Source organism: Copadichromis virginalis, linkage group LG10 (assembly GCF_057382275.1).
Source record: "Copadichromis virginalis isolate Kocher_CV1m ecotype Utaka linkage group LG10, C_Virginalis_male_GT1.1, whole genome shotgun sequence".
Lineage (NCBI taxonomy): Eukaryota > Metazoa > Chordata > Actinopteri > Cichliformes > Cichlidae > Copadichromis > Copadichromis virginalis.
The window spans coordinates 24,520,478-24,547,696 of NC_140627.1; the positions used below are offsets into that span (position 1 = coordinate 24,520,478).

A 27,219-nucleotide genomic window follows, 5' to 3' on the forward strand; every position below is an offset into this window, starting at 1 on the left:
CCAGCTATGCCTCTTACTGTAAACCACTGGCAGTTTTCTGACAGAGCTGGCTAAGTGGTCTTTCTCGTTTTAAAGCCTTTTCAGCCTTGTGAAGGAGGAGGGTGAGCGAGATTAGTGGCCTGCAGCAGAACTCTGCACTGCAGGAGCCACAGCTTGACCTGACCTGGAGGTCCACCTCAACAGTTACAGAATGCAGAATGAGATACACTGTGTGAATCTGGGTATACACAAGAACACTGAAAAGTATGTTTTTAAATGTGCATGCACGGAATTACAGAGTCTATGCATTTTATACAAATGCAAACATTAACCAGTATTATTTGTGATTAGAGCTGCAGGCTGGAGGAAAGAAAGCCCAATCATCAGTTTTCATAAAGCTCCCATGAAGGCATCTTTTCATACAAACCACTCCACATAGGTCAATGGACTCTTTGATTAAGACTGAAGTAAAGAGAGCATACTGAACACTATATTTTAATTTTTTTTTTACATTCTAAAAAAAAGATGCATTTTTTTTCTTATATGTAGTTTTTTTGTTCTTTTAAAAAAAGTGAAACAAAAAAAACAGAATTTGCATCTAACAAGACAAAGAAAATAATCAGGAAAAAACACTGTATCTCTTTTATTTGTCACTACCCTTTGTCAAATGAAGAGGTAGAGCTCATTTATATTCTCCTCATTGTTCATTTTAAATTAATGGTGTTTTGCAGTGTGACAAATTGGAAACACTTATCTGGCATTATGCTGCTGCACTTACTACACTTTTTAATATAAATCACTGAGCATATCAAATACAGAAAGTCGGCTATGTACATGAAGTCTATATGCATTTCTGTGAATTCCAGTAATTCTATTTTTACTTGGAAATATTCAAATAGTATTATAGTATTGGAATTATTCATATAGTTGAATGCATTTTAAAAACCGATACGGTATAATGATTTGAAATGGCGTACTGTTTTAATTGTAGCTGAATTGCTTAACTGACACCCCTGAGGTTACCAATTAGTCTAAAATATGGGTGCATCCTGCATCATGGTAAAATATCCACTTTAGGACATCAACCAACCTTTGTATCATTTCTCACATCACAAAAAAGCATAATTGCTTCCACAAATTTACTTAGAATTGCAGCAACACTCACTTCACATACAAAATCCATACTTTATATTACTTCATCACATATTCAAGTCACATAGTGGTCTTTGTGATTAACGGTAACACTTCGTGAGTAAAACTATCACAAGAATGATTGGTGTAAGTTAGGTGTTCTCAAAAACAACATCCACAATTTGACTCAGGTTGCAGTCAGAACTCAGTACTTTGTAACACTTTGATTCGTTTCTTTTTCAGCCATTCTGTTGTAGATTTGCTGCTGTGCTTCGAATCATTATCCTGTTGAATGACCCAATTTAGGCCAGGCTTTAGCTGTTGGACAGATTACCTTACACATGTCTCTACAAACCTTTTGTTTACAGAGAAATGCTTTACAGCTGGTATGAGGTGTTTGTGCTGATATGCTGTGTTTGGTTTTCACCCACTGGTACTGTGCTTTATGGCCTGACATGTCCACTTTGGTTTTATCTGTCCAAAGGACTTGTTCCAGAGATTTTGTGGTTTGTAAGTTTGCAAACTGAAAGTGTGCTGCCCATGTTCTTTTAAGAAAGGAAAGGCTTTCTCCTGGCAACCCTTCCAAACAAGCCATACTTGTCCAGTCTTTTTCTAATTGCACTGTCATCAACTTTAACATTTTACATGCAAACTGAGGCCTGTAGAGTCTGAAATATCACTCCCATACTGCATACTGTAATTTCGTTATATGTGGCATTTAAGGGTAATACACCAGTATTGAATTTCCCAATACAATCTCATTTGCATCTTCAGTAAAACATCCATCCATCCATCCATCCATGCATCCTCTTCCAAATATCCATATCAGGGTCATGAAAGGGCTGGAGCCTATCCCATTCCTTCCATAGAAGCAGGGTACAAGTCTTGTCACTTTAAATATTTTATCATAGTTCTCCTCCAATTTAGCAACTCCATACACAGAATCAAGAGCCTCTGAAGAATAAAACTACACATTAGCAATAGCCTTCAGAGTTGCCTCTGTTATGAATACTAATGGAAACGGTTTTGGCTTTGGTTTAAGGTTTCTTTATTATCTACAGACAAGAGCATGACTTTTCAGAATTATGACTCCATATTTGTAGATTAATGTAGCTCAGCATTGGCTTAAGTATCACATTTACCGTCAGGACACTCCTTTCACATTTCTTCCAGTTCCAGGAAACCACGCTCATTTTATTTTATGGTAGTAACATAACACGATTAGATTTGTTTGGGCTAAATGATTACAGCCTATGCTAAAGGCTGTATATACATATATCAGTACATTTATTATAAGTCTCTGAACTAGTGTTGATGATTCAATAAAAATAATGCTCTCATTACATAAACATTCATTAAAACTTAATGGTCCCTTGTCTTTGCAACTTGGGGACCACTCAACAGACCAGCTGATTGTAAAAAAAAAAAAGAAAAAAGAAAAAGGGATTCACTAGAATTTAATGCATTTTTGCAAATTAACCACACACACACACACACACACACACACACACACACACACACACACACACACACACACACACACACACACACACTTACTTTATGGAAATGTCTTCATTCATGTGCTGATCCTTTGATATATGAACCAAGAAGGAGATTGCAGGTGGTTTGTACCTGACTATATTTTCCTCCTTTATACCTTAGTAATATAGGCTGATTAATTAGCAGAAAATTGAACTAAATAGGTAGCGCAACATGGCTCCATTATAACCACTAACGGTGTTTTTAAAAAGCTGCTGATGAGCTGATGAAGTTGATTAATTGCTCCATATTTTCCCCTGGAGAACTCCCCCTCCGTCTTTCTCTCTCCTTCTACCGTGTAATGAATTATGGGCGAATAAATTTTGTCTACAGCATGCGTATGCTGAACTTCAAAATTATTATGGATCCTCCAAGCATGACAGGAGCTTTGGAAATCACTACGAAAGTTTCAGGCTAAATTTTTGCATCTTTAATGGTTAGATTGTATGTGGGCAGCACAAAGGCTGGGGGTTGGAATTGCCTGATTAAAGTGACATGGGTACCATTTCCAACCATCTCCTGTAAAAATTTGATATCAGCTGACCTTTCTGCTTCAAGAGATAGTATATTAATGTTTCCACTGCTTGTCACATTAAGAATACAGGTAACCAAATGCACATCATACAGAATGGGTGTCAGCACAAAGGCTTTGCCAGCAGACTCAGATCTTTGTCACAATGGCAATTTTGCATTTGCAGTCCATTATGAGTTGCAGACAATGAGGCAAATCTGTCCCAGACCTTCATCTGGCAATAAACAATGCAGTCAGCATATTTTTTAAAAGGTTCCGATGCAGGGTACAAAAATGAGCCACAAAAGGTGTCAAACCTCAAAAAGCTCTCATGTAAAAGAGATAAACAATTGAGATCATTATCTCAGGCAGTCCACTATCATTAGATAACTTTCTCCTACATACCCGTCTTAAGATAAAAGCTTTCGACTGGAGAGAATTCGTGTAAACAAACAATTATGTCATGGCTGAAGTGGGGTCTAATTTGCCCAATGTTTTGTGAATTATAGATTACATTCTGATCTCTTTATGTTTCTACCTCCCAGCTGGTGTGGGCCTTCCAAATCCTCAGATACTTTTCTGCAGCCTCCTGCAATCCTGAATGTCACGGTTCTGTTCCATGACATCAAGGCATCAAACTCAAAAGCTTCAGAATTTCTTTCTGGATGCCTGATGTGTAGTTTATCTACACTTCAAGGTGTTCCATCTGCGTGTTGCTTGTAACTTGGATTAAGCCTGGCACACCAAAAAAAAGAGAAAAAAACCCACTGCATCATCTCGGTATGAAAAAGCCTCCGAGCTTTAACCCTCAAGGTAGCTCAGCGCATGTTGTTTTAGAAGACTGGGTTGAACAGGAGCTTGTTGCCACAGGAGATACTGTGTACTAACACTCAGCTGGGAGTGTGCAGCATTGAACTAAACCGGAGAATCAGACCGCACTCTTGAGAATAAAGACTCTGGAGATTTGGGAATACCTGCTCCCCTATTATCAACCTCGCTCTTGCACTTTAAAAAGTTTGACTATATAACCGTTCTGAAGCTGCCAAAGCAGCTCTTTCAAGCCGTACTGAATGAAAACTCTGGCTTTAGAAATACTTTGAAGGCTACTAAATTATATTGGCTGCTGGCTTGAGTGCCATGCAGGAGAACTGTAATTCTTTTTAACGGCTCAGGAAACCTCAGTGTGGCTTTATGAAAACTGCAAGAAAACTAATCGAAACTTCTCTGTAAAACAAGAAACTGATCTGCCAGGTTTAGTTGGTGTTTCTATCAAATCGCCTTCTATACAAGCACAGAATTGTACACACAGCACTTTGCAACTCATTTGTCTTGATAAGAAAGATGATGTGTATAACGGAAGTTTTTAAAAAATTTTTGACGGTTGTTGTCCCTGTAAGTGTATTTACTGTACTTGTGTGCTTGTCATAGTTCAGCTTCCAGCACTGAGAAGCATCTGTCCTCTCTGGCGGGTGTCTCTCAAATGTCAGTGATATAGTAGGAATGTGTATAAAGAGCACATGGTCTCAAAAGTTAACATAGATTTACACCCAGGTAGTCCGTTGTGCTTCTGCTTTAGCCTTTCACTTCTGCTGCTCTTTTACTTTATATTTCAATTTCGAAACTCTTATACCCTCCTAATCTTTCCTCCAGTCTGGCCCAAACTCTTATAAACACAAAATTGTATTACCTACTTGTTTTGTCTGCACCCCCATTCAACTCCCTGATTGCTCCTCACGATGCACCTCTCTCAGCCCACCTCTGTGCTCCTCTAAGCCTTGATAAACATGTGCAAACATGCAATTACACATCACCTGCTCTTCTAAATCCTCCCAATCTTAGCTGTCCTTCTCTTTTCTTGACACTCCTGGCCTCTTCCCAAATCCTATTTTCTCCTTCCTCCCAGGTAAACACATGTAGGCAGGCAGAATCACCAGGTTAACATTTGCATCTTGTTTTTGTAACTTATCTAAAGCTGTAGTCCTTAGGTTGATCCAAACACAATTTCATCCTTCTGAATATGGGGGTACTATAACCAATAACCCCTTAGGTGTTTGTTTGGGCTTCGGATGTGTGTGTGAATGTGATTCAGTTGTTTGGAAATAAGCTTTCAGCTTGAGGCAACCACATCTAGTCACTTGTACTTTAATTCTTTTCCCACTTTATTCCGTTCCACTTTCTTTCATCCCCTTATAAGATCAGAGTGTTTGTTGTCTTGTTTGTTGGGTTCAGCTTAGTGACGTCACTCAGCGCTGGCCTGTGTTCATCCCCATCATATACATAAAGAGGAGAAAACTCTTTTATCAAAACATAACCTTAACATTATGACCACACCATCTGGACCAACTTGCTGATGATTTACACGGAGCAGATGTTAACCCAAAGAGAAGAATGCTCTCTCTACGGGAAATATTTCTTGCTTTCTTACACAGAAGCAGTGTAGCCATAAGCTAAAGTTATCCAACCACGACGGATTATATGGTCCTATTCTTACCTTGTTGGGTTGTCTTGTTTTCTGCTACCATATTCTTTTTTTATGCAAAAAAAAAAAAAATTCCCCCTAGTTTTTTCCCTTTTCTGCCGTGTTTACCTCCTTTGTTCTGAGAGAAGATTTTCAAAGCTGATGAAGGTGGATGCTTGAGGGGATATTGTTGAAGAGATGAGAAAAAACAGAAAAATCATCACTTCCATGCAGACCCACACTTACAGAGAGTTAAACAAACACTGGTGAAGATGCACACTTGTTTGAAATTGAAGAAGGGTGTTAAAATAAGAAAAAAAGAAGAGGAAGAAAAGGGGGATTGTTCCACTAAAGAAACTAGAGAAATACCAAATCAATGGAGGCATGATAATGAATTATTTCCTCGCCCGAGTGGGAGTTAGAGGAGAGAGATAAAAGCAGACCACATGCTGTGCCACTAACAGCCTAGGGGGCGGCTGCCTGTGAATTACGGTGCGCTGAAACACACTTGCTGCCCTCGGGACCCATTGGTTGCAAAAAGAAAGAGAAAGGAGAAAAAAATAGGAATAAGAAATGGGGATGGGGAGGGGGCAGAAAAGAAATGTCGGGAAGGGTAATAGGTCAAACCGAAACCCCTCAAGGCCCTGCGAAGCGTGGATTTACATCTCTATGGCTAATTAGAGTCATAACGATGAAATTAAAGTGGTGGAAATGAAAGAAGGATAGACGGATGAGGGAAATTGAGAAGCAGGGACATAGGCAGTGTCGGATGGGATTATTCAGCATGTGTAATTATGAGAGATATTAGATGTCTGGTAGAACAGCGAGTGTGTCACCAATAGGAAGTCACATCTTAATAATTCTTATATGATGTTCTACATGTACTGTGGGATTTTTGCTTGCAAATTTAGCCTTGAGTAAAAACATTAGCTACACTTAGAAGACCCAGATTACTCAACTACTCAGAGTCAAAGAAACAAGCGATTGACAAGTAGACGTGCAATTTGTTCTTCACCGTGACAACTGCAGCATGTTTAACAGACTCAAAGCAAACATTTGGTTTCGCTCTCTCATCAAAGACATCCTGTTTGGTAAGTTTAGTAGCTTGGATTAAAATTGACATGTACAATTAGTAAAAAAAAACATATACCTGAACTATACAGTTATAGCATATAATAGTTCATATGAAGATTAAAATTCAGCTGCTTGTGGATGAATTTTTGCGTTATCTTAATGAGTAGACGAGGCACTAACCTCAGCTTTTGATTTTCGGTTAGTGTTTTTAAAATGGGAAAACGTATCTGCTAATATTACAAATTTATACATCATCCATGTGTCATGGTAACTTAATTTTTACTGCAATCACTGTTGGGCACACTGACTTTCTTTCAACTTGCTTCATCTTTTTAAGTTATTAATTCGCTACATATCTGTAAATGTCAATATCTCTCAGAGAACATCCAGTTTTTATAATCTATGTGGAACAGACAAATGCAATGTAGATGTAAGAGTGCTACTGCAGGTTATTCCAGTTTAGCAACTATTAAGCTATAAACACTTCTTATATTCACTTTTAATTGGCTGAAACCAACTAATTAAATTTGGTTGGAGATGCTGCCACATCTCGATTCATAAGATTCTGGAATCTGGTCAATAAGAAAGAAAATAATTATAATAATAACAGTTGCTATAAAAACTCACCTTATTTAAATGTATCTGTTCTGCCCTTTCAGGATCATCTCTTCATGCACAACAGGTTTTATATAGAATGTTATATCTCATTCTGTTTCCTTGCAGTTCTGTGATGTGTGCTGGATCTCCAGTGCACCACAAAGATGATCCTTCAACATGGATTTTGTTTTGTGAAAATGGATGAAGCAAATCTGGTGAATGGAGCAAACAGCGAGTAAATGTTGTTTTGGTACATACGTCAAGAATGATGACAAATACTATCAGTTTCTTACAGCAGAACTCTACCCCACACTTTAGGGGACAAAGCTTTGGTGTACAACCTCATGAATCTAGAAAGAATTGACAAGTGTAATCCTGGTGCCACTCCTGACTTGACATGTTTCCTTTTGCTTGTAAGTGATGGACTCTGCAGTCTTCGGCTATACACCAGTAATTTTCAGATGAACTCTACCAGATTAACCACAATAACAGCAGCAATATTATGTCACACTAAAGTTTGCTTAATCTGAAATGACTATGTTTGCTGCTTATAAGCCTGACTGCGTTGATGAAAAACCAAAATAAATGGCACAATACATTTAATAAATTGCTACATATTTGCTATGATCCAAACTGAAACTCATATATGCAAATATTCATTCCTGTTTTATACATTCATCTATATAATAACGACTTCACATATCCATTTTCAAAAAAATTAATTTCATGGTTTAGGCTTTAAAGTGACTTAATATGGATTTTTGATTTTGGGGGGGGGATGGGGCTAAAGGTCAGCAGCCTTTGGTCACAGCTCCCATTTGCTGATCAAGATTTAAAAATCAACCTACAAAATAACCAAGCATATTAAAATAAGATCAGCCAAATTGTACAAATGTAAATATCAGTGTATGAAACATTTCCATTCCAAGCCCCTGCAGAGTACTGGATTTCCTTCATTCTTGTTATTCAACTCAAGCCTAATCATTCCAGTCAGCTAGTTAGTAGTGCAGCAATAAAAGTTAATTTAAAAAGTGTGAGTGCTGTGAAGTTTTATTTACTTATTTTTTCAGTATTCCTGTTGCTTTATGTACTTGTTTTATATAATTCCTGCATGTCTGTGAAGGTTCTCAGTCAATAATGACAATAATTCCTGCATAGCTTTTCTATATATTTTGTAAACTAAAATGATCCAGATAATCCATTTTAGTGCTGCTATTCCTTATGGTAAACTCGTGGCTCCAACTCCATATTGAACACTGTGACACAACAATAGTATTGACCTTCTCCAATAAAGCTGTATTTAAAGAGTAGAGAGATGATGGCAAATAACAGATCCTACCTGGATGATGTGTAATATACCGCTTGCTTGCTAATTTATTTCATTATTTGGCGATTGGGATAGGAAAACAAGAGAACGTGAATATCACCAGGAGTAAAAGACAAGTCCATCACACTTCATCAACTGCAGGTAAACAACCCTCCAGTAACTCTAAAACCACTCCATCAAAGTCAAAGTTACATTTTACTTACAGGTACAACAATCAGTGTTTCTATCAAAGCACTGCACAGACAGTATTTATGTCAAGTCTGGCAGATGTTTACAAAGCATGAATGTCTCAGTTGAGAATTTCACTGAAGAGTGCTTCACAGTGCCTCAGATGCTGTGCACATTAAGTGTATTTATAATACCATAAAATAAACTGATGGCCCACTGCCTCTAGTTATCCATGGGGGACATCACTCACGTATTATTATTTTTGTGTTTAGATGCACACAGTGTGCTGTTTTTGTATAAAGGAGCCTCAACAGACTCCATCAGAATATTCTTTTTTGTTTCACTATTGCCTTTTCCTCGGCTCATCTATTCGTCTCTGGTATGTGCTTAAGATGTCCACCTGTGTGCAGCGTTTGCACCTGGGGATAATGCAGTCCTGTATCTCACACCGCACACGTTTAATCCTTAATTGTTGATCGTGCGCAGGGTTCAAATTGCTTACTTTACTCTACCTTCCTCTGGCTTTATGTTTCTCTCTGCTTGTTTCCTCTTTGACTTTATGTTTCCCCTCCTCTCTCCTCCTCTCCTCCTGGGAATTAGCTGCAGTGGGTAAGTGTTGCACTAAATAAATGACTTGGAGATTAAACAGACAACCACAGTTGCCATGGCAACTAACTGGGCATCTCTCGCTATTGTATTCGGAACACTGCTGGATGACCACTGGCTGTAAAGACTGTGGGTCTCTCGGTGTATATGAAATGCATATTTACATGTGGTTATGTGAATGCCTATGGTTATGGGTTAGCAGTATTAAATATAGTGTTATTATAGTAATATAGTTTTATATAAATATACTATTAAATATAACTAGGATAAATGTATTTTAACATGTGCAGCAACAGTGATTTGAAAGCACCAAGTAACATGCTACAACTAAGGCCCACAAGATGCTATCCCCCACAAACACCCACTCAGCCAGCCACCCACACCCAAACACATGCACACACCTCCACCCCGTCTAGTCATACTTTGTGTGTCTTTTAGCATTTCACTTTTGGACTATCTTGGATCTAATTAAGATGCAAGCTGCTACTGATGCAAAGTTAAGCCACAGCAATCTTCAAAACAGATCTCTCTCAGTGCAACACATAAAAAGTAGAACCAAGATCTCAACTGTCTCTTACCTGTTACTGCAGCTACCTGACACTGGGTAATTACCCAGAAATAGAAACGGCACTTGGAAGTCACCAAAAAGGCCCTTATACACACTGGCAATTAGCTTTAAAGGTTCAGTGAGCAGTAACGAGGTATCAGACACTGGCCAGGAGAAATGAAAGGAAATGAAAGGAAAGGAAATAACAAAAGTGTAGGTATCCTTTAAGACCCCTTTGAGAGAATGTGTAACCCAGGCAAGTAAAAAAGTAAAACTTAACATTGCATTTGAACCTTGATCTTTCACTAAGCCTAACTGCACACGTCTGTTGCCAAAATCTATCCAAAAAATAAGTGAACAGAAAACGGGGATGGAAAATGCAGTTAAAGTGTAAATGCACCAAAAGAAAGTGTAAAAAAAAAATCCTGTGTGGGATTTGATCTGCAGTCTCTTGTGCAAGTGGTGACTGACTTACGCCTCCACCAGGCCCCTAAAGTCCTAATGTGAATGTTTTAGCTTTTTAAAATTGGAAACACTTAACCTTGTGTCCATGGACACGAATCGAACTTCCCTCAGACTCCATGACAGATGTTGTGCACAAAAAAGGGGAAAATCATGTCCAGGAACACGAATCAATAGATTACATTTCACGATTATTTCACTAACTGCTACAAGGCTGCAATGTGAACTAGGTAAGAGGAATTTGTAAGTAGAACTGAAGTGGAGAAGGACATGGTGCAAACAAAATGGCCAAAAACACAATAAAATGCAGAAGAAAGACTGATGTAATTTTGAGTGTGTGGGTGCTGAAGACTATTCCAAGACCTTCACTTCAAAGTCACTTTGCTGTTGACAGCTTAGCTGGAGGTCGCTCACTCACACGGCTGTCAGAGAACAACAGGCTCAACGTGTAAAACTGACATCCGATCTCAGCGAGATCATTTGTGCAGATTAAGAGCAAACTCGAGTAGCACAAAAGATCAAACCTTGACAGGAGCTACACAAAGATTTTATCTTGCAACACGGACATCCCTTAAAGCTTTTTTTGTCCATGTAATCTGTAAGCGTGATAGCATGGAACCCAAGCTCAGCAGGAAACATTTGAAAGCATCTACCCAGAGGCGTGGATAATACACATGATATAGAAACAAACTCCCTACTCAGGGATGATGAAATGCAAATTATAGTCTATGTTAATTTTGGTCTTTGAATACCTACATATGTGTGAATGAAAATCATGTGTTTACAGTCTGGTTTTCCTTGGTGCTTTGGCCACTGTCTCGATGACCACCTTTGCTCCTTGATAATTATCATATGTCATTATTATAACATTTTACTGACTGCAAAATGTATTGATTCAGCTGAAAATGAACAGATTAAATAAAGAATCTGATAACCTTGAGATACATGAAACTCTGTTCTTATTCAGCCGCGTTGAGATGTGTTAGGTTTAATTAAACTCTTGGGGTTAACCTCCCTTTCACATTTGCTGCGCTAACATTAAATCATTTTTTTTCGTTATCTATCTATCTAATGCAAGCTTCACACAAAGTGGGATACAAACACAATTCCATGGGTCATTTTTCAGGGCTTTGCCATTTTATAAATGAATACAGATAAATTCATACATCACCCTTAATGGGGTCACACATATTTCACATGTGCAATTCACCAAAATACACCTGCTAAGGTTGTACAAAGTTCCTTCTTCAACCTATTAACCTGCATTTATTTAGCAAGGCTGTTCTAAGTCTCTTACATATTCAATTGCAACCAAATCATTTTCTTACCTCTGTTTTCACTTTCTCTTATTTGTCCCAGCGGCGACAAAGAGGAGCTTTCTCCCCCTTTGTCTCTCTTTTTTCACCAGTACCACTTTCCACTATCGTTCCTCCACTAGCCTTCTCAGAATAGCCAATTCCCCATATGATGCTCTCTCCCCTCCCTTCTTTTTTATGCCATCCTCCTCTTTCTCACTCTCTTTTTACCTCTCTGTCTCAACTTCTCTCCTTTGATTAATTAGTCAGAGCCGCTGAGTGGCCCTGCCAGTGCAGCCCAGCATCACAGCATAATTCCACTCTTAGTTGGCGTCACGGAAAACAAATACTCACAGTTGAGTAAATGCTTAAAGGGAAAGAACTGCATGTGGGAGAAACATGGTGAAGCAATATGAACCACAGAAAACCAACCTGGACCTAATTAGAAGCTTTCCAGCTGTGTACTTTCGCAAAAAAAAAAAAAAAAAAAAAAAAAGGAACCAGTGGTTCGTTGCACTGTCCCTCAATGACTAATGGCTCTGTAAATATACAGTTACATGACCTTCAGCTTCGGCAACCTTGGCATGCACTACATACCAACATGCCTCCAGCATTTTCTATTGTAAAGAAAACCAAAAAAAAAAAAACCCCAACCAAACAAACAGAAAAAGCAAGATGAAGTTTAGGCTACTCCTCTGATCAGGTACAATATAGTCACAAACCTCTGAGATATCAGTGTCAGCACTTCTCATCTTTTCTTTTAAAACATCTTGCTGTCTTTCAGCTGCTGCATTGCTGTTTCCTTCACACATTGCATCACTTTCCTATCAGTCCTCTGGTCCACTCCTGTTGTTTTGATGACTGAGAGTCAGTCATGAAGACTTAAAATAAACAAACAGCTGAAAAAGGAGCAGAGGCATGTTCCTGTCCATTACTGTTTATCTTTCTCTGCTGTTTGAATGCTCTTCTGTGCACAGACTGAAGGACCTCCAAAATTCCTGCTTTTTAAGTTTTCATCTATTAACGCAAATTCAAATTGGAGGATTGTCATGATATTTCAGCTTTAAATAACACAGCCTTTGATGAAAAAATACTAGATATATTTATTATTAATAATTATTATTACGCAATTCACAAAGGTTGCACTATATTGTAAATTTCTAAAATGAATAGGAACGTAGAGAATCCACACGTTATCATATCACACTAGTGTGTTCTACCTTTCAGTTAAAAAGCATGCAGTTTACTGACTCCATGTACGACATAACCTATACTGAAAACCACAATAGCTTGAAATGGCACAATTAAAATTGCAGCATAGATATCCCAGTCTCCACATTTGCAAAAGGTTACTGGCCATAATGCGCATGCAGTCCACGTCTCACCCCAGGGCAGCTCTATATACTACACATGTATCCTCACAGGAGCTCTGACCTTGTGCGTCCACATATATTACATCTGCAGGCTACAGATATCTCTCAATAAGCCTGCTCACTTAGCAGTTTCAATTCTAATGCACTGTGTTGTCTTTTACCGAACATTTAGGTAATGTGAATCACCTTGGCACGCGCATCACTGACACAGTCCACGAGGCACGTTCCTGCACATTTATTATTGTGTAATTACAGTGGTTTTAATTTGGACACAAAGGTCACGTGTACAAGCAACCGACTCCTACAGAATGTTGACACTGTAATAAATGTTGGGAAACAGAACCCTGTTGAAACCCTAAACCATTAGGAGGCTACAGAGCTAATTTAAAGCCATTATGCTGTTATCTCTGTCCCGCAATATGCTCTATGGGAAAGAGAATGTTGATTATTCAGTAAAGCAGAACAAGAGGTCATTCTTTTTCTGGCTCTTCTGAGCAAAACCTCTGAATTAATGGTGTGAACTGCAAAATAAGCAATAAAAGAGAAAAAAACAACAACAACTTTGCACTGAAATACCAACTTGAGTAGCTTTTTACCATAAAATGGCAAAAACATCAATCTTATATTTTTTAAAGCATTTCTTTTTATTAAACACATTAGAGGTTCCTTCTATAACGATATACCTCTAGCTATTTGGTTACTTAACTTTTTTTTTTTGGTACCTTCAAAATGTGTTTGAAGGTACCATGAGTAATAATATGCAAATTGTAAGTGATTTCAGAGAAAAGCAATGGGTATCTTGACCAGTGCTGGACATTGTTCTGTCAAATGTCCATGCACAGGCAACTGAAATTAATGGGACATGGACACAATAATCAAGAAGACAAAAACTGCAGATTCTAGTGACACAGAGTAAAGCTAGCTTCCACACAATGCAGTAAATTACAGGATAGATTCAAAGATGAAGTGCTTATGAGACAGACCACTTTCACTTCGGTATGTTTTAATATATATCTAGTTTTGGATTTCACTGCTTGCTCTTAAAATTTCACAACTTGCAGATACAAAAAACATTTTTCGTTTATCTATCTTTGTTAACTTTACGAATCAAACTGAGTTATTGTGGTTCAGCATTAATGTAAAATTAATAAATAGTCAACTGTAGTATGTTCGTGAATGATTAAACACCTGGTTTACAAGAAACTGCTGATCAGTCGCAGTGTCTATCTCAACAGACCAAAGACCAAAAATCCACAAATGTCACAGGCTGACTGCTTATTTGGGGCAAAATATAAGCTATTCATCATTTTTGTATTCAAAACTGTTAAATGACCTATGTTAAATCTGTGCAGGTGACAACCACTGGAAATACTGGAAATACTGGAAAGTGCGGTTGTCCCTAATTGCGTTTTCTGCCTACCTGAGTTCTTGGTTTGTATCTTTTGCTGCCTTTTCATATGATGCACCTCAGTAGGTTTTGCACCATGTTTGTGCTGTTTGGATAAGAGCACTATCTATGATACAAATATAGATGTGATTGCTGCTTCTCATTTCTGACAACGCATCAGTAAATCTAATCAGTGTTATTCTTTGATTTTAATTCTAAATCTATGCCCTTGGAGACAAAAATAGGTGTTTAAGTGGGATCCACTTAACACAGGACGCAATGACAGTTAAGAAAAGTAAAAAATAGGTCACAAAGAACCTTGCTGGGATTGTAAAAAGGTCGAGTACAAGGGTAAAATCAATAAGAATGTAATCATCTAAGGAGTATTAGCAAAGCACATATTGCCCTCTATTCAATTTGTGGTGGAAAAAAAAAATATCTGACAGCAGGACAGAGCTTTGAATGGTGGTTTACTTGCTTGGTTTATACATTAAATAAGGCAAAGGCAACATGGAGGGGCAAAATAATAAAAATAATAGAAAAACACACTGTGTTTCATAACAGAACAAGTTCAGAGACTGTGGGAATAATAGTGAAGCTCGAGTTGGCTTCTTGGAAAATGGCCAAAGGGTTGTGATTTTTACATCAAAGCTACAGAATAGAAGAAAAGCACCAACAGAGAGAACCATGAAAACCAAAGAAAGACTCCTGAATATGCCTTCTAACCTAGTGCTTTGAGGTATATGATCCCCAAAACATGACTAAGGCTTGTATTTAAAATGTTCGCCCTGAGATCAAGCATTTGGCTGCATGGAAGAAAATCAATGCGGGGAAAAAATCCTTCTCACATCATTTAGGTTAATTTTTCATTTTTCCAAACTTGCGTCCATATTGTAAATGCCCACCCTGTTAAACACACCTGTGATTCCTGGCTTTTTGGTTTCCCACACTACCCACACTAATGAGACCTCGGACTGCATCGCAGAAACACACGCATACACAAACATGCAAACACACACAATTTAACACCATCAACATTATCCAGAACACCAGATGTGCCACTCAAACATAATTGCTCCCCCTCGGTGTTGCCTTTCTGCAGCCCAACACTTAACCTTGAGTGTCATCTGATCAATAGCTTGTGTTATTGGTCCCTGCCCACTTCTTCAGCCGCTTGTCAAACATAAAATGCATTGACTAACCTGGCCTAAAATGCTGCAGGCAAACCTGTAGGTAGATAAATACCATGCAATGGCTTTTCACTGCCCATCTGGAAGGTGAAAGGACTGTAACCAAATAATAGCAGGATGACTTCCACTTAAACCAAGTCAAGTCAAGTCAAGTCAAGTTTATTTATAGAGCACATTTAAAAACAACCAAGGCTGACCAAAGTGCTGTACAGTAAATACAGATAAAAATACAATAGAACACAATTTCGTAATAACACCTCGCTGATAAAAATAAAATAAAAATATATAAAACAAATAAATTAAACCTTTCTAAAAGCCAATGAAAAGAGGTGAGTTTTAAGAGCGGTTTTAAAAGTTTCTAGGCTTTTGGAGAGTCTGACGTGAGGAGGTAAACTGTTCCACAGTCTGGGTGCAGCCACAGCAAACGCCCTCTCTCCCTTTGTCTTTAATTTATACCTGGGAACATCTAAAAGCATCAGGTCGGCTGACCTCAAAGATCTCCTGGGGCGATAAGTACTAAGGAGTTCTGACAGGTAAGAAGGTGCAGTGCCATTTAAAACCTTAAAAGCCAGCAATAAGATTTTAAAATCAATCCTAAAGGCAACTGGGAGCCAGTGGAGAGAGCAGAGAACCGGAGTGATGTGGTCTCTTTTTTTTGAACCGGTCAACAGGCGAGCGGCAGCGTTCTGCACCAGTTGAAGGCGATGTAGACAGGAACGATCTAGGCCAGCATAGAGGGAATTGCAGTAGTCTAGCCGTGAAGTAATAAAAGCATGGACCACTCTTTCTAGATCGTTCCTGCAAAGGTAAGACTTGACTTTGGCTAAAATCCGCAAATGATAAAAAGATCCCTTAACTACAGAGCTGATTTGTTTATCAAGTTTAAAAGCATTGTCAAAAATAACACCAAGACTCTTAATGGAAGAAGTGCAATCGGAGGTTAGGGGTCCCAAAAAGTCAAGAGAGAAGTTGGGATCTTTAGGAAGCCCAAACACAATGACTTCAGTTTTGCTTTCATTAAGGTGTAAGAAGTTAAGAGTCATCCAAGTCTTAATGTCAGACAAGCAGGAGAGTAGCGGCTGCAAAGAAACATTGCAGTTCAACCTCAGAGGGAGGTAGATCTGAATATCATCGGCAAAGATGTGGAAGGACACATTATGTTTACGGAGCACATCGCCCAGAGGGAGCAAGTACAGAAAATACAACAGGGGGCCCAGTCATTAAGGGGCTAAATTAATGGTGGAGCTTAATGGACCCGCACAAGCCAAAGGTAAAGCTTTGGAAATGGCCACCTGCCATAACTAGCTGCTGGATTCATCAACTTTATTACCATTTTGCAGCATAGTTCAATACAGTTTGAACTTACACGCAAGATAAGACAATGATCAAATTAGATAGCGAGTTTGAGAACAAGATTTGCAGCAGGTTGCCTCTGTGTCTAGCAATTTTCATGCCGGTGCTATAGCAACATTAGTGACGGAGTTGTGATTTTTGGTCCTAATAAAGTGGAACCTGCATGCTCTCAGCTGCCACTCAGCCTAAACCCCAAAAGCTATTATAGCTCTTCCAGATGATTCCAGATGCAATTATCAATTTATCTGTTCCAGGAAATCTTTTATCCTCAGAACTGCTGTGGAGAGGCTGATTGAATTGTGATGTTGTGAAATTCTAAAATGTACCAACAGTAAGTACGTCACCCGTACCTTACACATATTTTTTGTGCCATCTTTTTTAACAAATAAATGGCTTATGTCGCTATATGTTAGTATTATACGTACATATTTTAACAGATTAACTGTGCATTTTTTGTAAGGGGAAAAAAAAGGATAGAAAAATATTTACGGAAAGCTGTGTAGAACTCGTGGAGGCTGAGATGGCCATCGTTGTTGTAGTCGTCATAGCGTAGCAGGTCTTGCATGGTGCACTCCAGCAGGCTGTCCTCCAGGTGCTCTTTCATGGAGATCTAACACATATACACACACACAACACAGAATACATCCATTCAGTCATCAAAAGGAAACATCTATACACAGGTGCCATAGTCCTATATCTTATTATAGGCTTTATTCATTGTTTCTCTCTTGCCTCCATCTTTTTATGATCCTAAGCTATGTGTAGTAAGAAAGAACCACATTATTCATACTCAGAAGGAAAGATACTGTACAAATTGAACTTTTCTGTATCACTTTAATAGCCTAGTTTCAAATACTGAAGGGGAAAATCACAGAATCCTCTATTTAATTAAAACAATACTTTTTACAGTCACTGGTTATTACTTTTATAAAAGTGATATATTAGTGATTAAACCTCTAATAGAGCCTTTTTTAATGAAGATTTTATTTTGACTTTGCTGTGCTATGAGGAGAGAAATTGCCACTTTTTCCATATTTAAAACAAAACAAAACAGCACTGTTCAGCTGTCTCTCATCATAATTAAATACCAAATGTACTATATACAAGAGAATCAGACTCACAACTCCTGAGTGTACTTCCATTCTCATTAAAGGTAGTGGATTAAATATGTAATCCGTCATGTTAGTGCTATACTGATTGTCTTTCCTTTTTAAGAGTATCTGGTCCTGCTACTCTTGCATGCTGCACCTGAGTTAATTCAAAGATGTTCCCCTGGGAAGACTCACCACTCTCACATCCATTCGCTGTCATTTATGAGTCCTCTTTTGCAGTAGTAGCAGTACTTCACTCTCAGGGGAACCATCTTTGAGTGGGTGATGTTTAGCAGTTTTTAGGAAGTTAAACAAAAAACTCAGCCTCGCTTATTCTGTAAAAGTTGTTTCTTCTCTAGAAATAAGAGAATAAAAATGCTTCTCAGTGTAACTCTATATTTATCAGATGCTGGCCCATGCTAGAAAGCTAGACTGCTTATGTAGCATTTATGTAGGACACCTCACCTAATCTTTTTAGTTAGTGCCAATATTTATGTGCTTAGAATTTATTATAACAGCAACAACAAAAACGCCTGGACAGTAAATTCTGGAAATTGAATCCTTATGTGGTTATTCTATTTATTTATTTAGTTATTTTGGCTTTATTTTTCTAAAATCTGTGAGCTGAGACCCTTGTAAGAGAAGAGCAAGTCAATATTTGCTTTAATATATCAAGGTACAGTTCGATACAATAATAATAATAATAATAATAATAATAATAATAATAATAATAATAATAATAAATTTCCTGTAAAATATGTTTTTAGGTCAAGATCTAATGGAAAAAAGTAAACTGCCATTCCAAGCTATTCCAGCTTAGCATTTATCTCCAGCTGATTTTATATGGTTCTGGACATGTCACATGGCATAATAATGGATATACCAAACTTTTTTTTTTTCATGAGCCAGCCTGCAGCTGACTGCAGCCATGTTTTTCCTGTCACAGATAACTCTGTCCTTAGGCATTTGAATTAAATATTTCAAACCTAAGGACAGGATTTTACCCTCCAAGACCATCTGTGACAATAGACAGATCCAAAACTGGAGACAGTCTGGAGGGATGACTGGGATTCATCTTTGATTCTTAAAAGCATTATCTCTGCGAAACTGAATTTATGAATTCCTCAGGATGTGAGTGTCCAATCTAAAGATTTCATGTGGACATATATCAGCATTAATAATTCCCTCAATACAGATCTGTCACAAAAGGCAGAAGTCACTGAAATTCTAAACTTGGACAACACTCTGGTTGCAATATAAAGCCACAGTGAGATAACATGAGAATAATTACTGAAGTCTAAAGAGCTTGGAAAGAGCTGAAGCACTTTTGAGAATTCATTTTAACCCGTACTGAGTTTATATTCCTTTGGCATCATGCAACCTTTGTCTTTGGATGCCCACATAATAATAAAGAGCAACAGCAAATTTAAAATGCACATATAAACATCTGTTCCTGCTCCAGTCTGATGTCAACTATGGCTAACATGGTTTACTGCATATTAGCACAATGGCAGTCACTGATATCATAGAACTGGCTAGGTGGAGTCTAATTAACACACATCTCTGATGCCCAATTCAAGATACCAGATGACACTCACGGTAATTTAATTGAGTCAAATATCAATGCCAAATTTTTCCCATCAGCCCCGGGTGGGAAGACAGCTTTTCTTATTGTTAAGCAAGATGACTAAATGTTCCAGCCACTCTCACTTATAACTTGATCACACTGTCTTGATCATTGGTGTAGATGAAGATAAAAATGTGGTTGACTAATTACCCACTGTAAGCAATACAGGCTTCTATTTAAAGGATCACATTATATATAATTTAATAGAATTAAAAAAACAAACAAACGTTATTTAAAAAAAATCTGCCAGCATTTTCTTTTTCTTTTTGTAAATTTGCACAGTGATACATTTAAACTGGAAATACTTGTTGGAGACAAGTCCACAAACAAAAACTGTTACAAACACTTATGGCAAACAAAACACTCCCAGCCATTTATCTCTTCTTTCACACAGCTGTGTTGATTCATTTGACACTCACCTTTTCCAGTTCATCACTGATCAGTCGGCCATCCTGGTTCGCATCCAGGTATTTAAACATGGTGTCCACCAGCGCTCTCTTCTCCTCCATGTCTCTCTTCTGATTTTGCTCCCCAGCCTTAAGCGCTTTTGGTTGCATATCCAGCAGCATGCTCTTCAGCTTGTTGTACTCTGACATGGTGCATGCATTACCTAGAAGAACGAACACAAATATGGGGGGGGAAAAAAGACATTTGATTAACCTCAATTGCACAAGCCGAAGCCTTTGGATTGTAGCTTCAAATTGGATTTAATGTGTTTGCGTGTTTCCGAGTGGGAGGAGAGGAAAGGAAGGCAAATGGGACAGATAATGTGTCTGTTCGTACATCCGTACATGTGTCCTTGAGTGTTCACTCATTTAAAAAAATATTCGTTTTTTGTTTGCATAATTTGTCTGACAGCTTTTCTGTGCAGGGGTCCAACTAATTACAAGTAATCCTTGAATCCAAGTGAAAACAATAGGTACACATTCGCATTTAGACCCTCTCAAGCTTCTTGTACTGCTTTTCTAAGGGATTAAAGCTCATGCTTTAAACCAGGCCTTTTTTAATTCTCAGCAAGGTTCTGTTTAATTATGTGCAACAAAAACTTAGAAACCACAAAGAAATCATGCAACCTGTGTTTATTCGTCTGCTGTGAGAAACGTTTGGAGTAAAGAACAGACAAAAAATAAGATCATGTTGTTATTTTGCTATTTTTGTGACCCTCCTTTGGTTGTGTATCACGTGACTTTATCTGTTGGCAGTATGCTATGAGAAGGTAAGGTCAAGTAAGGGCTACTTGCAAGTCAGAAGCACAGTAAAAAATGTTTTAAAATTTTTATATAACTAAATCTGAATATGACATCCATCCCCAGTTATTGCAGAGCAGGAGATCCCCCTCTGAGAGTATATAGAGATGGATCTCACCGCCTAATGTCCTCCGACAACTCAACAGCCACGAATGCTAACAAATGCAAAATTAAGGGACATGATGGGCTTAATAGACTCAGAAGTTTATTCCCAGCGTCTCCTTTTGATGTCAAACCCACAGCAGGGCATAGCACTGCCAAAGCATGTCTACATTTGTTAGCCCAGCAGTCACTGCAGCAAAGTTAACACAGGTTCGACTGGGCTGCAGGAAAAGCACAGTGTTCTGCAGTGTTAAGGTGCATATTAAAGAAGAGCATATTTCTATTTGTATGAATACAAAATGAAGGTTTCTGTTGTCAATGAAGTCTCTTCCGCAAGAGAAAGAGAAAGGCTTTCTTTTTTGTTTAGTGAAGAAAAACAGAAAAAAGCTTAACATAACATAATATAATACCTGAACCTGAAAACTGATTAAGGATGAATGACCGCAACACATGACTAAACATGGTAGTAAATAAACCTCAGTCAAGCTTGAGTATACATTTGGGAATGTTTGCTCTTGTGGCTCTTGATGTCCAGTGCATCATAAAAAAAAAATTTAAAAGATAATTTGGAGCTTGTTGGAACAACAGTTTGGGGGTCATTCCTGCTTTGATGAATTGCGTACCGGAGCTAGTGATAACATATGAAGTTATGAAACTGGAACTTGAGGTTACTGTGGCCTCTAATTTGTAGTACTCAATTCTGTTAATCAAGCACATCTATCAAGCAGTCACGCTTGGTGGAAGAGGTCAGTTTGAAAAACAGTAAGTTATAGAAAATAATCAAACCAATAAATCTCAGTTATCTCCTGTTCATTTTATTGGAAGGACCGCGTCATGCGTCGCACATAAAACTGGCAAAGATGAAGCCAGAGAAACACACGCACACCCTTAAGGCTGGTGACCCTCCTACTTATTACAAACCAAAGACTCGCACAGCTGTACAAAAAAAGAAAGACAATGCACACTCTTCTCTGCATGCAGGCAGTCAAGTCAAGGTCTTGGGTAAATCCCTGTTCAATGTTATTCCTTCAAGGGGAATGAGGCGTGAGATGGCTCAGACATGAGGGATCATCACCTAACTGTCATTCTTATCCCTGTGCTGGAAGGACAGAAATAAATTAACACACACATCCCCCACCAAGCTGATTTACATCTTGTCATATACAGTAAGAACAATCCTATCTTTGCTCAGACTTACTGTGGTCCCCTGAGTACATATACAGGGAGAAACAAAAGTATTAAACAATGTTATTTCTGCTGCTGCACATGTTAAAAAGATTGAGTGTTATATTAGATTTTGTGCCAGTGCTTCTTAACTGAAAGATGATAATTAAATTCTGATTATTTTAAAGAACTAATGAGCTCTTTCCCACTACAGGGAGTGCAGAATTATTAGGCAAGTTGTATTTTTGAGGAATAATTTTATTATTGAACAACAACCATGTTCTCAATGAACTCAAAAAACGCATTAATATCAAAGCTGAATGTTTTTGGAAGTAGTTTTTTGTTTGTTTTTAGTTTTAGCTATTTTAGGGGGATATCTGTGTGTGCAGGTGACTATTACTGTGCACAATTATTAGGCAACTTAACAAAAAACAAATATATACCCATTTCAATTATTTATTTTTACCAGTGAAACCAATATAACATCTCCACATTCACAAATATACATTTCTGACATTCAAAAACAAAACAAAAACAAATCAGCGACCAATATAGCCACCTTTCTTTGCAAGGACACTCAAAAGCCTGCCATCCATGGATTCTGTCAGTTTTTTGATCTGTTCACCATCAACATTGCGTGCAGCAGCAACCACAGCCTCCCAGACACTGTTCAGAGAGGTGTACTGTTTTCCCTCCTTGTAAATCTCACATTTGATGATGGACCACAGGTTCTCAATGGGGTTCAGATCAGGTGAACAAGGAGGCCATGTCATTAGTGTTTCTTCTTTTATACCCTTTCTTGCCAGCCACGCTGTGGAGTAATTGGACGCGTGTGATGGAGCATTGTCCTGCATGAAAATCATGTTTTTCTTGAAGGATGCAGACTTCTTCCTGTACCACTGCTTGAAGAAGGTGTCTTCCAGAAACTGGCAGTAGGACTGGGAGTTGAGCTTGACTCCATCCTCAACCCGAAAAGGCCCCACAAGCTCATCTTTGATGATACCAGCCCAAACCAGTACTCCACCTCCACCTTGCTGGCGTCTGAGTCGGACTGGAGCTCTTTGCCCTTTACCAATCCAGCCACGGGCCCATCCATCTGGCCCATCAAGACTCACTCTCATTTCATCAGTCCATAAAACCTTAGAAAAACCAGTCTTGAGATATTTCTTGGCCCAGTCTTGACGTTTCAGCTTGTGTGTCTTGTTCAGTGGTGGTCGTCTTTCAGCCTTTCTTACCTTGGCCATGTCTCTGAGTATTGCACACCTTGTGCTCTTGGGCACTCCAGTGATGTTGCAGCTCTGAAATATGGCCAAACTGGTGGCAAGTGGCATCTTGGCAGCTGCACGCTTGACTTTTCTCACTTCATGGGCAGTTATTTTGCGCCTTGGTTTTTCCACACGCTTCTTGCGACCCTGTTGACTATTTTGAATGAAACGCTTGATTGTTCGATGATCACGCTTCAGAAGCTTTGCAATTTTGAGACTGCTGCATCCCTCTGCAAGATATCTCACTATTTTTTGACTTTTCTGAGCCTGTCAAGTCCTTCTTTTGACCCATTTTGCCAAAGGAAAGGACGTTGCCTAATAATTCTGCACACCTGATATAGGGTGTTGATGTCATTAGACCACACCCCTTCTCATTACAGAGATGCACATCACCTAATATGCTTAATTGGTAGTAGGCTTTCGAGCCTATACAGCTTGGAGTAAGACAACATGCATGAAGAGGATGATGTGGACAAAATACTCATTTGCCTAATAATTCTGCACTCCCTGTATAAATACACCTTTGATACATGGAGAGAAAATTAATGTTACACCTGAAGTAAACTTGAATGCTGGAGTGAATCGTGCTCCCTTTCTTTGGTGTAGTGAGCGTCCTTTGATTCAGCCTTTCCCCTTCTGCTGAGCACAGCAGCTGCAGCTGTGGCAGAGAAATATCTGTCTGTATTACAGTGCATCCACCCCTGACTCTAACACTGTTTTATTGTTCTAGAGGGACCAGGACTCTCTTTATTGTCCATTTGAAATGTTAGCTGCTTAAGTGAGTGATCCGAAGCTGCTCGCACCATGGACGCTCAATGTCCCGGAGACGGAGCTACTCTCTACTGTTCACAGCATCCTCCAAGCGCTTACTTTATAAATGTCAAGCAGGGGAAAACAAACAGAGAGACAAAGAGCCAAGGAAGAAATTCTCTTTCAAAAGGGAATTTGAAAGCGCTGCATTAGAGGACAAAATGTCATGGATATTTAAAGATGTGATAACTCTAAAAGGCACAAAAAAAATGTGATGGAAGGGGGCAGCAAGAGAGTGTAACAAAATACAGTATTGTTAAAAGAAATCTTGAGTCACCACTTATTTCCTTTTGTAAGGAAAATTGGAAATAGGTTCAATGATTTACTGAAATATGGAAACATGGAAATACAGTAAGAAGAAACTGGAACGTCAATATGACCACAGCCATCATCACCTTTATTCTTTAACACAGCCTAAATTCTCATAGGCAAGCTGTCCTTTAGTTTCATTAAATAGTCTTCAGGAATAGTTCTTCAGACTTCATGAAGGACATTCAGAGCTCCTTGTTGGATGTTAGCTGCCTTTAGTTCTGCTCTCTTAAGATGATTCGTAAGATGAACGTTCAGGTCTGGGCTCTGGGGAGGCCAATCCATGAATGACAGTGTCCCACAGTGTCTCTTTCTATCCAAGCATGCTATTACTGCTCTGGCAGTGTGTTTGAAATCCTCGACATAGTGAAATATGAAGCTGTTCCCAATCATATATTTTCCAGTGTTGTAGATGGATCAAAATCTGAATAGTTTTCAGGATTTATATTTCCATTAGTTTTGACAAGATCCCAACGCCAAAGGCTGAAATTCAGCACCAATCCATGACATGGCCTCCACTGTGTTTTACAGTAGATACTGATATGATGATACTGTAGATACTGTTGTACCTCTTTTCTGACCTCCGCCGTACATATTGAATATTTGAACCAAAAAACCTCAAATTTGGATTAATCCCTCCATAAAACTTGTTGTCACTGATTTCCGGTCCAGTTGTTGTATTGTTGTTTTCCTTTCTTAAAAATGGCTTGGTGGCAGTCACGCTTCAACTTAGACCATTTCTGATGAGGTTCCACCAGACAGACCAAGTCATATGGCCAGCTGCATCTCTTCCTGTTTCGTTGCCCACTTCCAGCTTCCTCATTTTTTAAATGACACTCTATACACCTTGTGGACAGTGGTGGAAAAATGTGTTTTTCAACTATTTTATCCCTGTCAAACGTTGGCATTTTTCATCGATTCAATTAAAGAAATTAGGATAAAAATGTTGGGGGTTTTTTTGTTCAGTTTTTTAAGAGAAGCTGCTAGTAACAAAGTGACTAAAGATACAGTTTAAAACTGGTCCTTTGCTAAGAACAAGGAAACTAAAATAAACTAAACATTGTTCTGAAAATGATCATGTACAAGGACTGGACTGAAAATTTGTGAAAAGGCAGCCAGAGTCCAAAGAAAAACTTGAGAGAGCCTGGAGAACTATTGCTCAAAAGCACTTAAAACAAACAAACAAAACCCAATCTGGCACCTTAAATGCAAAATAAAGAAACAAGGTGTGGCTCATTTCAAGACTTTTGTACAGTACTGCATTTCAGTACAACGTTTCAGTACAATGCTTTTCATTGTATAGGTTTCCTAAGGAAACTCAATGACTTTCTCAGAAAAGTCACTATATATTTTGCAACTGCATTTGTTGGTCTTCTGCATTTTTCTCTTAATTTTCAATTACTTAAGTATTTCAGAAGCTTTGTAGAAGCACTTTGCTTGTAATTACACAAACACAATACAACAGTATATCACGTTTGAAGGAATTACAATTAGAAGAATCAAGCTTTCTTGCTGTCTTCATTTTATAAAAAGAAGAAAACTCTTGAAATACAAATTGAGCCCATAAATGCCATGAAAGCTTATACAATTCTTAAGTGCTGAGCATCTCAGGCATAAGAACTGAGTCATTGCTGGTCTGCTGTCAAGAGTTGCTTGACAAAACATTTTGTGTAGAATTCCAGTTGAGAAATTAAAATGGTCCAAAGCAGTCCTAAAACTGAGTGCAATTCAGATGTACATTAATCAAAGAAACCAAAAAATTACTCCTGTACTCATTGGATGAGTTCTTGGCTTTGGCTGAAAGGCAGCGGGAGGGAGGGAGGGGAAATCCAAGACATCAATCCTTCTGATGATGAAACCTCCCTACAATGCCCTCCAGGATGTAAAACTGCTCTGTGTTAAATTTATGTCTGCCTGACCTCCTCTGGGTGAAATGATGGGATTATTTACTGCCATGCCGTCTGTGTGCTGCTAATATGCAATAGTGATGGACCTCCCTTCCAGATAATCACGGGTATGATGGACACTCTTTGCTCCTGAGGGCAGAAAGGTCTACAAGAGCAGAGCCAATCTCAGAGGGGGTGACACAAGTCATAGGAGAGTCTCATATTGCATAATCGCTATTGGCAGCTGTTTAAATCGGCTTAGTGTGAGCTAGTCTGTCTAGAATTTCTTCTGTGGCAGTTCTACACTTAAACTCTTAAACCTTTAACATTCTCCATTTTAATGAGCATCAAACAGTATTTTTAATATTTATTTATTTTTTAATTTAAACGTACTCTATTTTTCCTCTTTTTTATGACCAACACTGTGGTCACCAATACTGTGAAAAAATATTTTCTTCCTTCTTGCTTTCTTAGTTTTTTTTTTGTTTTTTTTTTCCATATCTATCATACTTAGATGCTTCAGATCAGTGGTCCCCAACCTACAGACTGTTTTATGTCTGACAACATTTTCATGGACTGGACTTTACGGTGTCGTGGATAAATATACCAAAATAAAACCAGTACCGGTGCCAAAAAAGAAGATTTATTCATAACACACGGAAAAAGACCCAGTAAAACCAGAGTTAACGCTAAAAACGATTTAAAAAATAACGCTAAAAAC

At 38.4% G+C, this 27,219-nt stretch overlaps 1 protein-coding gene across 1 annotated transcript in view; it reads right to left on the reverse strand.

Moving 5' to 3' along the window:
* fstl4 (follistatin-like 4) overlaps positions 1 to 27,219 on the reverse strand; it is a 230,475-nt gene that overhangs the window by 56,772 nt on the left and 146,484 nt on the right. The window contains exons 5-6 of the mRNA XM_085470780.1: positions 20,135 to 20,325; positions 17,487 to 17,607 (exon numbers count right to left, since the gene is read on the reverse strand). Of these exons, the coding sequence (XP_085326906.1) occupies positions 17,487 to 17,607; positions 20,135 to 20,325 (312 nt within the window). The remainder of the gene's footprint in view (positions 1 to 17,486; positions 17,608 to 20,134; positions 20,326 to 27,219) is intronic.